A 13,095-nucleotide genomic window follows, 5' to 3' on the forward strand; every position below is an offset into this window, starting at 1 on the left:
CTTCCATGCAGGCTGGAAAGAGCAGGGGGGGAGTACTCTGCCCCTGCATGCAACTCACATTTGAGAAGGACAGTATCATGGTATTTTCTCTTGGCAGGTTTACTTTAAAGAGGAACTGAACTCGAAAACAAAAATGTAATGTATCGCTACTAACCAGTCCCCAAATGTGATGGTTGCATTCATTTTCTTTTGTCTGTGTTATTTCCTATATTTTCACCTGGCAATCTTGCCAGTAACACACTTCTTGTCCTATGGCAGGGGTAGTCTACCTCAGCACTCCAGCTGTGGTTAAATTTCAAATCCCATCATGCCTTTGGTTGTCAATGCCTCATGGGACTTCCTCAACAGCTGGGGTGCAGAGGTTGCCTACCTGTCTTAGGGTGACAACGCTTACTCGCCTTTCTATATTGACAACAGAAGTAATATAGGACCCATCCGTCTCCTATTGTCTGTAACATAGATGGGTCTGGTTCTGTAGTCCTTGGAGAACACTCACATTGATAACAGGCAGAGAGTACAGGAAGTTATCATTCTCAAGATTTCTGGCTGGATCAACGGGTATTTCTTTGAACGTCTCAGACAAATATGACAAAACAGTTTCAGAGGAAAAGGGAGGGACTAAGAAGATTATTTTTAAGGCTAACATACACTTTAACGATAGAGATCTGGCTATACAATCTAGAGGAGAGCGGAAGTGTCTGTAGCAATAAGACTTAATATCTATATAAGCATGCAATGCTCTGATCCTGGTACAGAGAACAGTCAGCACTGATCTCATTATTACACCTGCGCCTTCTCCTCCAGCCAATCACCTCCCGCAATGTCAGCCACCTTCCCCTTATTTTTTCTGCTACCCAATCATCGCTGAGCGGGACGTCACCTCTAGCGTTACATACGGGGCGTGGCTTTTGAACTAGCCAAGAATTGACCAACGAGACGCGTTGACGTGTCTAGAAGAGGAGCCAGTGAGGAAGCTTGGACGTATGCGGATTGGGCGTTGCTTCTGTCAGAGCCGGCTAGCTAGGGGCGGGCGGAGGGTTAGAGCGGATCCAAGATGGCGGTGGTGTGGAGGTGAGAGCGGGGCGTGTGTGAGCACACATAGCCCTGGTGTGTTCTTTGGATGGAGGGTGTTTGATGCTTTGGATGGCGGGGAATGAGAAAACCTGCTGGGCGGCTGGCAGTGTGTGCTGTGTAGGGAGAAGTGGGAAGCTCATGGCTGCTCCCATTGTTTATTTGCGGTTAGTAATTGTGAACACTAATCTGTAGCTGTCTGATTTATACAGCGCAATGTATGAGGAGGATTGTGCAATGGGCGCTCTGAGTATTCCATGTTCCATTGGTGTAACATGGTAGCAAAGGTAAAAATCAGCATTTAAATAGAAGTGACATGGGCACGATAGCTATGCTTGGATGGAAACCTGAAAGCCCAACTCCAAGTAAATATGATCCTCCCATTCAACCCATTGTGTAAGGTTTTGTTTGTGCCTGCACCCAGTACTGTTTCTGGGTGCAGGGACTACTAACTCAGCATTGTAGATGGTCCCTCGCCGCCCAGGCTCTGACAATCCCCTTGCTATGACCACAGTCTTCTTCTATATCCTGAGAGGATCCCACCGCTGGACAGCCAATAAGAAGTGTCCATGTCACTGCCAAAAGAAGGATCCCGATGGAAAAGATACGAGAAGGCTGCAGCCTCATTTGACCATGGCTTTAGGTAGGTAAAAATGGTGTTTAGATGTTTGTATATCCAGCGATCAGGTGGAGGGAAGGGGTTAACTTTATCCTAGACTTGGACGCGAAGTTGTAAAAGAGAAGGCTGGGTTCTTTGGATGCATTTCAATGCTGGAAAGAGATTTACTAAAATGGATAAAGATTAACCGCTAGACTGAAGTCTTCCCCTTTATTGAGCAATGCTGCCAACAAAACCAAAAGTCAGCAGAGATCATGTGATTACAAAGGCATTGGTCATGTGTTCTCTGCTTAAAGCAGGGGCAACTCCAGCCCTCCAGATGTGCTTCAACTACAAATCCCAACATGCCTCTGGGAGTCATGCCTGTAATTGTCAGTTTTGCAGTGCCTCATGGGACTTCCACCGCAGCTGGAGTTGCCCACCCCTGGCTTATCCTCGTTCGCACCTGGGCGTTTTATCACTCAAAGATAAGCGTACCAACACGCAAGACAAGGAATTCCATTCATTTCTATGGCCCCTGTTCACACCTGAGCGTTTTGTCGCCAGAACAAGTACATGAGCTACTTTTTGGCAGATTGCAGAGCTTGTTGGTCCCGTAGACTTTAATGAGGAACTTTGTGTGTGAACAGGAGCCATAGAAATGAATGGGATTCCTTGACTTGAGCGTTTTGTCCCGCTTAGGTTTGAGTGACAAAACGCCCAGGTGCAAATGGAGCCAAGGATAGGTTTACTTTTCCTTTTGGTCTCTTCAAGATGCCCTAATCAGTCCCACCCTCCCTCCTACACAAGTGTATACTGACCAAGTTCTGACGGGCCCGGTCTCCATTGTTTACGTTCTGCGGCAAATGTCTCCCTGCGCCATACATCCCCATTGACTTCTACAGGACTCGTCTACCTCTCTCTCGTGGCTGGGACAAGCCTCTTAGAAGTCAATGGGGATGTACTGCCCAGGTAGAAGATGGAGACGTTTGCTGCAGGATCTCGTCGCGTTGCCTGAAGGAACCGTTGTGCGTTCCGAGTCGTTGCTATACATTGTGAGATCTGATTGGATGTCAATAAACAAGGTCTCACATTCTTGGAACTCAAGTGAAGAAATTGCCAACACTCGTGATTTGCTAAGCAGCACCCATTCTCCAGTTTTGGATTCTTACCAGTTAGGAGAGGTATGGGTTATGGACTGAGGTTTGCTGCAGGATGTCCACAAACAATGGAGGCCAGGTCCGTCGGAACTCAGATCCTGTGCAGGGGGAGGGTGGGATCGATTAGGTCAGCTTAAGAGAGCCAAAAGGATAAGTGCACTAGGATAAGCAAGTCTGAATTCTGATCCTGTCCTTCAGCAGGGGGTCACATGACACAATGTCTATGCATTTTGGTGCAGTATTTTTTTTCCAGGACAGGAGTTTTAGCAATTTTATGTGTTTTTCATTTGAGTAGATTAGTGTAAAGTTAGAACGTCTGAAAAATCTTTTATAACTGTGTGATGCCTCACTGGGGAGATTTTAAAGAAGAACTCTGGGTAAAACTTTTATTAACCCTTGCAGTGTTGGCTTAGTCTCTTAACTGCTTGTTTTTGTCGAGGTGCTACAAAAAAAAAGTTATACTCAACCGAACGGCTGAGCCGGCTCCTTGTTTCTCTGGTCTCTAGCTTCTCTTCTACGCTGCAGCATTGGAATGTTCTTATGCGTCCTCACATCTGTACATAGTGTATAGAACATGACCTTAGACCTCTGCAGAGAAGGGGGAGAGAGGCTGGAAGGATCGGTCTAAGACAGGGGTAGGCAACCTTGGATCTCCAGCTGTGCTGAAACTACAAATCTGATAAGGCACTGCAAGCCACAGGCATGACTTTGTAGTTTCAGGCTGGAAAGCCAAGGTTGTCTACCCCTGGTGTAAGAGCAAGCCTGCTCCGTGGTTCAGGTGAGTATATCTTTTTTTTGTTTTTAGCACCTAGGGAAAAAAACGATCAGTTAACCCTTGCAGTGTTGCCCCACACAGGGAGCAATAAAAAAAGCTGATGGGGGTTCTAGCCTTCCCCATCTCTACTGAAAAAAAGTGTTTATTGCCATCTGTCATCCATTTGTAGATTTTCTTTCATTTCTGCATTGGTGTGACAGTAAGTGAGGAGAAATCTCTCCACTGGAGCCAATGGGAGGAATAAAAGCTGAGAACGTAACCCTCCTCTACCCTGCACTAGCAGAGAGTTTTGCTTTTGAGATCTACTTTGTAGTGTTTGAAGGTTCACTCCAGGGAAGATTGACAAACGGCCATGCTGGTTACAGCATACAATAATTTAGTTTAATGTGAAGACTTAAGTTGGCCATAAACTGTTAGAATTTCCTTTTTGAAAGTTCAATCCAATCATTGAGTCAAATAATTTTTAGTTTGAAAGCCCTCAAAAAATTCTCCCAGATCTGGTACTTGAATGAAACTCCAGACATTATACAGGTCTTTTGTGTCTGGGAGTGCGTATATACAATATGTACACTTTTTTTCCTGAGCAGAAATCACATTCATGGTTAGAACTTTGTTCTTAAGAAATGAGAACGTTTCCATCCTGCTCCTTAGATGTTGCTTGCCACTGTGATTTGAAAACAAACGTTAACCATTAGAAATTCCAAATAAAGTTCCAAAAACGCGCATTTTCATACAAAATTCTACTGGTGTATGGCCAGCTTAAATTTACTAGAATAAAATCACACAATGAGAAAGCACCACTACTGTAAAGAAACAGTACTTTACAGTAGTGGTGCTTTCTCATTGTGTGATTTTATTTGTGTACTCACAGGGTTCCTCTCCCTGTTTTTGACAGAGCCTGCACACTGTATTCCTGTTTACTCACGTTTTTATAGCCGAATAAGGTTTTTTACCCAGCAGGTAGTGCGCTCTAGCCTTTTTTGTTGGTTTTAAATTTACTAGATCCAGCCTGGAAATTGTTTACAGTTTTAAATGGTTGGTAACCAACACGGAGCTTTGGAAGTAATACAATGTGACGGAGCAATCAAAGCCAATGCTGATCTTCAGTGTTTATGTTAATACTGTTGTGATGGACATTTCAGAGAGATACAGGAATTTGTATACTGGTATGTACAGTATCTCTGCCTGTAATGAGCAGGAATCCTCATGTATTCAATTGATTTGTATTATGGCGAGCCCACCAGTATGACCGGAAACATGCGTCCTTGTATCTGTGCTGCTGGTGATGGAAGGAATACTTTGGTCTAAACTCACATTTTTGTATTTGTTTTGGAATCTGGTGTCCTTTTTAGATGTCCTTGCAATATCTTGTTTAGCTGGAAGCGAAGATGGTAGGATTATGAGGGCGTACTATTGTAGGAAATTGGTGAGCTGTGCTATTTCACATCCTGAATCCAAAAATCCAAGAGTATTGCTACCAACCATAAAGTCATTACGTATTTTTACGGATTTACCAAGTGCAGAAGGTAGAACAATCACTTGAGCACACAAATCGAATGCTGCTATATCGGCCAAAATTAATCCATCGGGCCCTATCAATAGATCTTTTTTTTTTTTTAAAGGGACATTCTGGAAAATTAGCTGCAAGCACTCTTTTTGGGTATTCTGACGGTGGGCAGTGCCGCTGTCAGAATACAATGTACACAGCAGGAGATTTGTTCAGCCGTGCTGTTGGCGTTGATGGAGTAGTCTGTGAGATGTTTTTCCTTCACCGGGGAGGCTGAACAAAAAAATATAAGTGTGTACCCAGCTTAAGTCATTATTGCCCTTCTCGGAAGAAGAAAGCGGAGCAGAGGTTACCCAGCATTTTATACTTTAAAGCAGGGGTCCTCAAACTTTTTAAACATGGGGCCAGTTCACTGTCCCTCAGACATTGCTGGGGACCGGATCATATTTTGAAAAACGGGGGCGTGGCTGTGGTGCCGCACCGCCACGCCCCCTCCCGTCCCAGAACAAAGGGGGAACGTTAGTGAGCAATTGCTGTGAGTTCCAGCAGCTGCTGCTCTGGTGTGAATGGTGTTGCGCTGCTAAAGGAACCAAGGCATTTGGTTTGCCTTGGCATGCGCCCTAAGATGAAAGGGCGCAGCCGCGCAGGCCGAACACAGAAGCTATACAAAACACAAAAATTCCCCAGCCTCAACCTGCCAGCCAGCCTGCAACCAAGCAGGTAGCCCTGTCAACAGTATGCGTTAAAATCGGAGGTTTTAGTTGCACAAACTTTTGGCCAAAAATATGTAGAAGCCACACTGCCGCACCAAGGCACCTCTGCAAAGTGTGGTCCTAACTCTATGTATCCGAGTCTCCAAGTGTGAGCATATTAATGAAGCTGATAAATTACATGCAGGTGTACCTGGAGGTAGCCAACTCCTCCTGATAAGGTGCAGGGACGCACTGGAGGCCCAGCAACCAAAAATGCACGCTGGGACTCCAGTGTGTCCCCCAAACCAAAAATAGTCAAACTAGTGAAAACTAGTCAAAAAAAACCTGTCAAAACTCAACTTTTTATAAAGGCATATTTAAAAAGCAGTGAATCTGACATTCTCCAAATATTCTCTGCAGGTGAATCAGGTTTGTGGTTTACATGACGTGATTGATTCACCACCAGTTATGTTCACTGCTCTTTAAACATGCCCCTTAAAATCCTAGTTGGACTGGAATAATGCTGTAACTTAGTTGCATTAGTATAGGAATAGTAGGCAAGCTTATCTGTTAACTTCTCCAGGTTAGAAAATGAAGCTGGGATCATTGTATTTGGATAAAGATCACTTCACGATTGAGAGTATTCATAAAGCAGTTTTTGTTAGTAATCGCAGTATTCATAGCTTGGCCTCTTCTTGTAGACACCATTTCCTGGTGAACACTGGCAGGAAGTGGGAGGGGCTTAGTCTTTAGCTGCACTAGTTTGTTTCCTAATGTTGGCAACATGTCTGACACCAGAAAGAGGATCTGTCACCATCAGATCCTCTTTGTTACCTAATCGTTGATGAGGGCCAAAAGGGTCAGAGCAAATTTTGCCTTTTAAAGGTAAAGTTATTTTATTTAACCTCTTGCCGTCCGCCCGTAGTAAAAAAACGGACGGACGGCACTGCAGCATCTGCGGGAAAAAAAGCCTGGATGGGAAGGGGGTTTAACACCGCGGATGTCAACTGGTTAAACACCATCTGAATTGTTCTGCTGATCGTTTTTACATAAGGTTGTCATTGAAGATGATCCCTGCTCATGCCCTTTTTTTTTTTCTTTTTTCTTTTTTTCCGTCATCTGCTCAGTTGAAATAGTCTGGTGACATTCAGGCTTTTTGGTAACTTTTTTTTTTTTAAACTAATAACATAAGGTACGTATGATTTAAATAGCCATTTCAAGCAAGGAGCCGCTTACTTGCATTGACGGGCAAACCCATCTACAGGTACCTTGGCTGTAAAAATAACGAGACGTGATAAATTTGAGATAATGTCCAATCTCTGGAGACTGTTGCTTAGCAAGGTGATAGAAAATTGTGAGCGTAGAGTACCTCATGGAAACCAATATGTTTGTGATGCTTTTGTCGCTAGGTGATATCATTGTATGCAACTGAGCAATCAGAAAATGTAGAATGGTTTTAAAACTCCAGTGTTTGTTTGATTTGTGCTTTGCCATGAAATGCACTAATTGATTTTTTTTTTTTTTTCTTGAAGGCTCCTGGAGCTTGCTCTTGTGTTCTCGGTCTGTCTTACTCCTGCCCTAAGTGTTGATAGGAGCAACTTCAAGACATGTGAGCAGAGCTCATTTTGCAGGTCAGTAAGTGGGTCAATCAACCTGTGGGGTTAAAGTGTATATCAGGGCTCAATAAAAGAAAAGCACCTAGCATTTTTGTGGACTGAGTGGTGTCAGCCCTGCCCAGTTCTCTCTTACCAATCTTCTCAGACTCATCACCTACACTCCCATCTCCACAACATCAAGGCTGATCATTGTGTAGTCCCCAGATAAGGACTGAAAAGGCAAACTTCCTCGAGCTAGCAGAGGACAGCTCTGAATTTCTTACATGAACAATGGATTTTCTTTGGGTTTTTTTTTTGCACTTATCAAACATATGTACCAAAATGATTTCAATTGAATATTTAACAGACCAAAAGGTAGCAAATAAGAGACGTTCATTGTTGGTGTTTACATACACTTTAGCCTCTGAGCTGGTATTTGGACAGGAAGTTGAGTAGTTAAATATATGGGCATATTAAAAAAAAAAAATCACACCCTCCCCAAAAATTCTGTCTGCAGGCACTTGATCCAGGATGGGCTGTACATTATTGCCCTGGACCTGCTTTCACTTTGTAGGGTGTACATTCTTAAAGGAGAAATATGGGGTTAGGGCTTTTCCCCATAGTTCTCCTAAGGGGTCACGGGAAGACACAAACTAGTGTCCTCCCGTCACCCTAAGCTCAATATAGCACGAGCTACAGCTCTCGGTATACTGAGACGCCACAGCCGGGACTGATCCCTACATTGCTGTCGAGATCCACCTAGCTGCGGAATTGACAGCTGGCTCTGCCTATCCAGAGGCAGAGTCAGTTGTGCCCGCCCCCTCCCCCGTCTGTTCCGCCAGTCAGCGCTGGAGAATCAGACAGGGGAGGGGGGGAATTCCTGCACGGAGCAGTGACTGACAGTCACGGCTCTCTGCAGGGAGATGATCGAGAAGTGAGCGAGCGACGCTATGTGTTCGCTCACTTCCCGATCTACTGAGCCGACCTGTGACAGTTTCATTGTCACAGGTCGGCTCAGATTATGAGGTTGAGTGCAAATCACTCGCCTCATAATTATCCAATTATTTTAGTAATTGACCACCAATGTCTGCTAAGTAGGTGAGACTTATTGAAAACAATGCAGTTTTCAACCAGTCAGGCCTAGGCTTAATGTGTGGCTGACATTTTAGCTAAGCATTTGTTGATTGGGTAGGCTGATTGTGTGAAGTGCCCCATTCACATGAGTGGTGGACTTTATTGCCCCACTGAAAAGCAATCTGGGATGGATCACTTTTCCAAGGGTGGTAGAGCAGCAGCTTCCAGGTGTTTAGGAGGAGATTCTGTCACCTCCTGAATGCCGGCTTTTTTATTTTTTGATCCTGTGGGGGATTTTATATGGAAGTACTGTGCCAACGGCATAACTAACATTTTGGCACGCAGATGTTCTGCAGTCCCATTCACATCCATGGTTGCATTTGCCAGGCAGCAACGCCTGCTGAAAGCAACATGCTGTCTGATTTTTTTTTGCTGCGCCATAAAGCATTGCGATCATGGCAATGTGTACAGCACTGTCAGGCGGAAGTGCTAACTTGTCATCAGTTGACCAGGGAGTGGTAAACCGCAGATCAGCCGCCTGGTTTTTTTTTTTTTTCTTTTTCCTCCCTTTTACTGTGAACGAGGCCTTAAAAGGCGAATCTGCAAATCCTATGTAGGTAAAGATACTAATGGAAATATCATATAAAATCTGAAAGTTGCATTACAAATTAAGAAATCTCACAGTAAAAACTCAACATGTATGCTCAGAGAAAGTACACTATAGTTTTCTTAATCAGTGTTGTTTGAGAAGTCAGAATCTTTATCTCCCCCCTTTTTTTTTTTTTGTTCTTTGATAATACTGCTTGTGTGTATACTAGCTGATAACAATATTGTTTTAACAAGCATATTGTTTTAACAAGCAGTAACTGTGTAATTACAAGCAGTCCATATCTGAACATTAAAGTGCATTTCCCTTTTTGCAGTCCAATTTGGATATCCTGACTTTATATTTGTGACATGTTCCCACTTGTATAACAAGCATACCCCCCCCCCAAAAAAATGCTTTTTTTTTTTTTTTATTACTTGCTATCTTTGTTGGTATTCCAATTTTCCAAATCTTAGTTGGTTTCTATGTAATGTTAGGAAGGGGCAGTGCAAAGTGGTTTACCATAATTAACACTATCTGCATGGTGCTGGCAGATGTAATTATCCGTTGTGAAATAGATATGGACACTGTCTGCCCTAACAAAGGTAAGATCTCAGGGCATTGGTGGTGCATTCTATGTTAATGCACTTTATAAAAAAAACAAACCCTAGTCTAATTCACTCGGACCAAGTCGGGTTTGTAATGGGGCGTGAGGCTAGGGATAATACCATCAAAACCGTCCTTCTTATGCAACATGCCCAACAATCAGGACTGGTTCCACAGGGCCAATGACAAACAGTGGGTCAAGATTGAGGGAGTGAGTGCCGCGTCAGACCTAACTGCAATCCCCTGGATTCCCCCCGCTTCTAGTACTATGCCATCGCCACCGCCTATTCTGACTCTCCACGCACTGCGCCTGTGGGATCGGTGGGTATCCCGTTGTGGAATTTCCTCCTATACTGAACCCATGACCCCACTTTTTAACAATCCAGCCTTTCCTCCTGCTCTTCATAGAAGCTCATTTGGCCGGTGGACTAGGGAATCTCACAGAAGACTGGTGGTGGCCATGAGAGAACACTTGTCAGATCCACCCGTCGGCAATATGTGGTTGACAGATAGGCAATTGCACTCCTTTGTGGCCTCCTTCCCTCAGCCGGAAGCTCTGGAGGCGGAGCCTACGGCTTTCGACTCTATTCTTCTACAATCCTCCCCCCCTACACATACCATCTCGATACTTTACTCTCTCCTCTCAGCTCTCTCCTCTTCGGAGCGACCTGCGGTTGAGGGGTGCTGGAGGGGGGGGGGGGGCGCTCCCTGAAACCCTTCACTGTGGGCTCTCCTCATGCAGTGTTCCCTCCTAGTAAGGTGACTCCCTACCCCCTGACCCTTCCGTGTCCTGCTTTTTCTCCCCTTCCATCCTTCGTTACTATTTTTCTACCTGTATATTCCCCCTATGTCTCTACGTTTATGATACACTTTAGGCGTGATTATGGGACTTTATATAGAGTGACATTCTCAGGATTTCAGTGAGCTGGTATAGGCCAATCTCCCTACTATTGATGTCAGCTTTATTAAGGCCTCTGCTGTGGAGGCGACATGGCTGGAAGGCATAGGACAATAATGCTACTGTCCGCCCACTTACTGATTAGACAGAATAGAAGGTGTAGGTTCTACCCCGAATATACCATTGTCATATAAAGCGCTGTGTATCATGTAATCCTATGCAAATTCATGATGTTACGGGCTAATTATCCGCCTTGAATACTAGGCTCTGTGTATGTATATGTGTCTGTTTGTAAAAACCTTTAATAAACACTTGGATTAAAAATAAAAACTGCCCCTCCTATCTGCATTGCCATGTAGATGGGTATGAAATATAGAACAATTTTATATATGTTGTGTGATTAGGAACACACAACAAACGTATTGGGGGTAATTTAAATTTGACTGCAAAGGTAGAGATACACAGTACTCCCATTTGCTGCCAACTATGTATGCCATACCTGCTGCTGGGAGTCCATTTAACCGGGTAAAGCAAACTTTGCTTTACACTGGAAGCTACTCTGGTCACTATTGCATTTTAAAAGGACCAGTAGCAGGCTGGCTATTGCACCAGCCCACTACCTGCTGTATTTACATTCAGCTGCCGTCTGCGCAATCATGCCACTGGCAGCTGTCATGCCTGGGCTGAAGCTATTAAAGCACCATGTGCTTATAATACAATTATAAAAACAAATTATAAATTTAAAATTATAAAAATTCCTCATCCATAGTGTGCTAACCTTTATTGCGTTCAGCTTGGACATATTTTAAAGATTAATAGGAATTGTTAATAGACAATCAATAAATCATAAAGAATCAAATTCCTGGGATGAGCAGGCTCTGCTACTTCCAATTTAAAATCTGAGCTCAAAGAATGATAGACATATACAGAAGACTGTAACGGTAATTGCTATCCATGGTTTAAATAAAGAAACTTTATCCAGGAGCGGACTGATGTGGCTTTCTTGTATATGTAGTTGGTTTAGGTAGTACAGATGAATAACCATGTTTTGTGTTTTAAGACGTCAGCGCAAGCTTGAGCCAGGATCCTCTCAGTATCGGGCTTTGCTTGGAAGTGCAAAATTGACTGCTGACAAGCTTGAGATTCAGCTCATCAATGACAAAACCAAGGTGGGTGAAAGTATTGTATAACTTAATAGTTGCTAAAAAAAATAAGATACAGTATGTATAAGTATGTATAAATGGAACTTTTTTAGTTTTCAAAGTATTTGTATCTGTGTAGCTAGTTGAGTTATCCAGAAACCTGTGCCTGCCTGACTGCAAAGCCAGGTCCTGGAACTCCACTGCAGTAGCACTGACATTCAGAAAATATATAATGTTGGGGGGTTTTACGTCATTTTCAGGCCTAAAATGTGGAATATAACATGGGTGCAAAAATAGAAAAAAGGGCCTCAGTCATGAAGGGGTTAAAGCACACGCTCAACTTGTTGTTTGGGCTGTAAAACAGCAGCAGCACACAACCTACTGTCTGCATTTTAGCTGTCTGTATTAGGGCTGCAACAACTAATCGACATAATCGATTATAATCGATTATTGAAAAAGTTGTCAACTTTTTCAATAATCGATTAATCGGCTTCTGATCAGTTGGCCCTGTTCACGGCTCCACACACGCTGCGCGCCGCACCTCCTCCCCACCTCACGCTCGCCGCTGCCAGACCCGCCCGCATCCACGCTCTTCACGCCGCACCTCCTCCCCGCCTCACACTCACCGCCCGCCCACATCCACGATCGGCACAGGGACGTGGGGAGATGTAGTAAGGAGGAGCAGGTGTGGGGGGATGACAGCCGCCGATAGACAGGCCCGATCTCAGAAGCAAGTTGCTGGAAGACTGCTCAGGTAAGCCTGCACTTTCCCACACATGGTGCTCTATAATGTATTGCTGGGATTTGTATTCCTCTATAGCTGATGGTACATTGTGCTGTATATTATACATGGGAATACAAATCCCAGCAATACATTATATACTGTATGTATAATGTACTATTGCTGGGATTTGTTGTACTCTATAGTTGGTGATATTCTGCACTGCGCTGTATAGAGGACTACAAATCCCAGCAATAATACATTATACAGCGCCATGTGGAATTCCACCAGCTATAGAGGAGCACTACAAATCCCAGCAATAATACATTATACAGTGGTGCACTGCCGAATACCACTGGCTATAGAGGACTACAAAACCCAGCAACAGTACATTATACAGCGCAATGCAGAATACTACCAGCTATAATGTACTATTGCTGGGATTTGTTGTGCTCCTCTATAGCTGGTGATATTCTGCATTGCGCTGTATATTGTACTATTGCTGGGATTAGTAGTCCTCTATAGCTGGTGCAATTCTGCATTGCTGTATAATTTTACACTTTCCATTTCACTATATTGCACACCACACTTTTTTTTTCTTTTTTACTTCCACCGCTCCAAGCTTGCTCCTTTCAATACAAACTAGTAGTCCATCACTGGAGCCATTTTT

The 13,095-nt window shown here is 43.8% G+C and overlaps 1 protein-coding gene across 2 annotated transcripts in view; it reads left to right on the forward strand.

Annotated features, from left to right (window-relative positions):
* Positions 1-1,030: 1,030 nt before the first annotated feature.
* The window catches only part of GANAB (glucosidase II alpha subunit), a 42,567-nt gene continuing 30,502 nt past the window's right edge, over positions 1,031-13,095 (forward strand). For both annotated transcript variants that reach the window (XM_018565417.1, XM_018565425.1), the window contains exons 1-3: positions 1,031-1,071; positions 7,336-7,434; positions 11,623-11,731. In XM_018565417.1, the coding sequence (XP_018420919.1) occupies positions 1,055-1,071; positions 7,336-7,434; positions 11,623-11,731 (225 nt within the window). In that variant the 5' untranslated portion in view covers positions 1,031-1,054. The remainder of the gene's footprint in view (positions 1,072-7,335; positions 7,435-11,622; positions 11,732-13,095) is intronic.

Source organism: Nanorana parkeri, unplaced genomic scaffold, assembly GCF_000935625.1.
Source record: "Nanorana parkeri isolate BGI_ZX_2015 unplaced genomic scaffold, ASM93562v1 scaffold25, whole genome shotgun sequence".
In the NCBI taxonomy this organism is placed as follows: domain Eukaryota; kingdom Metazoa; phylum Chordata; class Amphibia; order Anura; family Dicroglossidae; genus Nanorana; species Nanorana parkeri.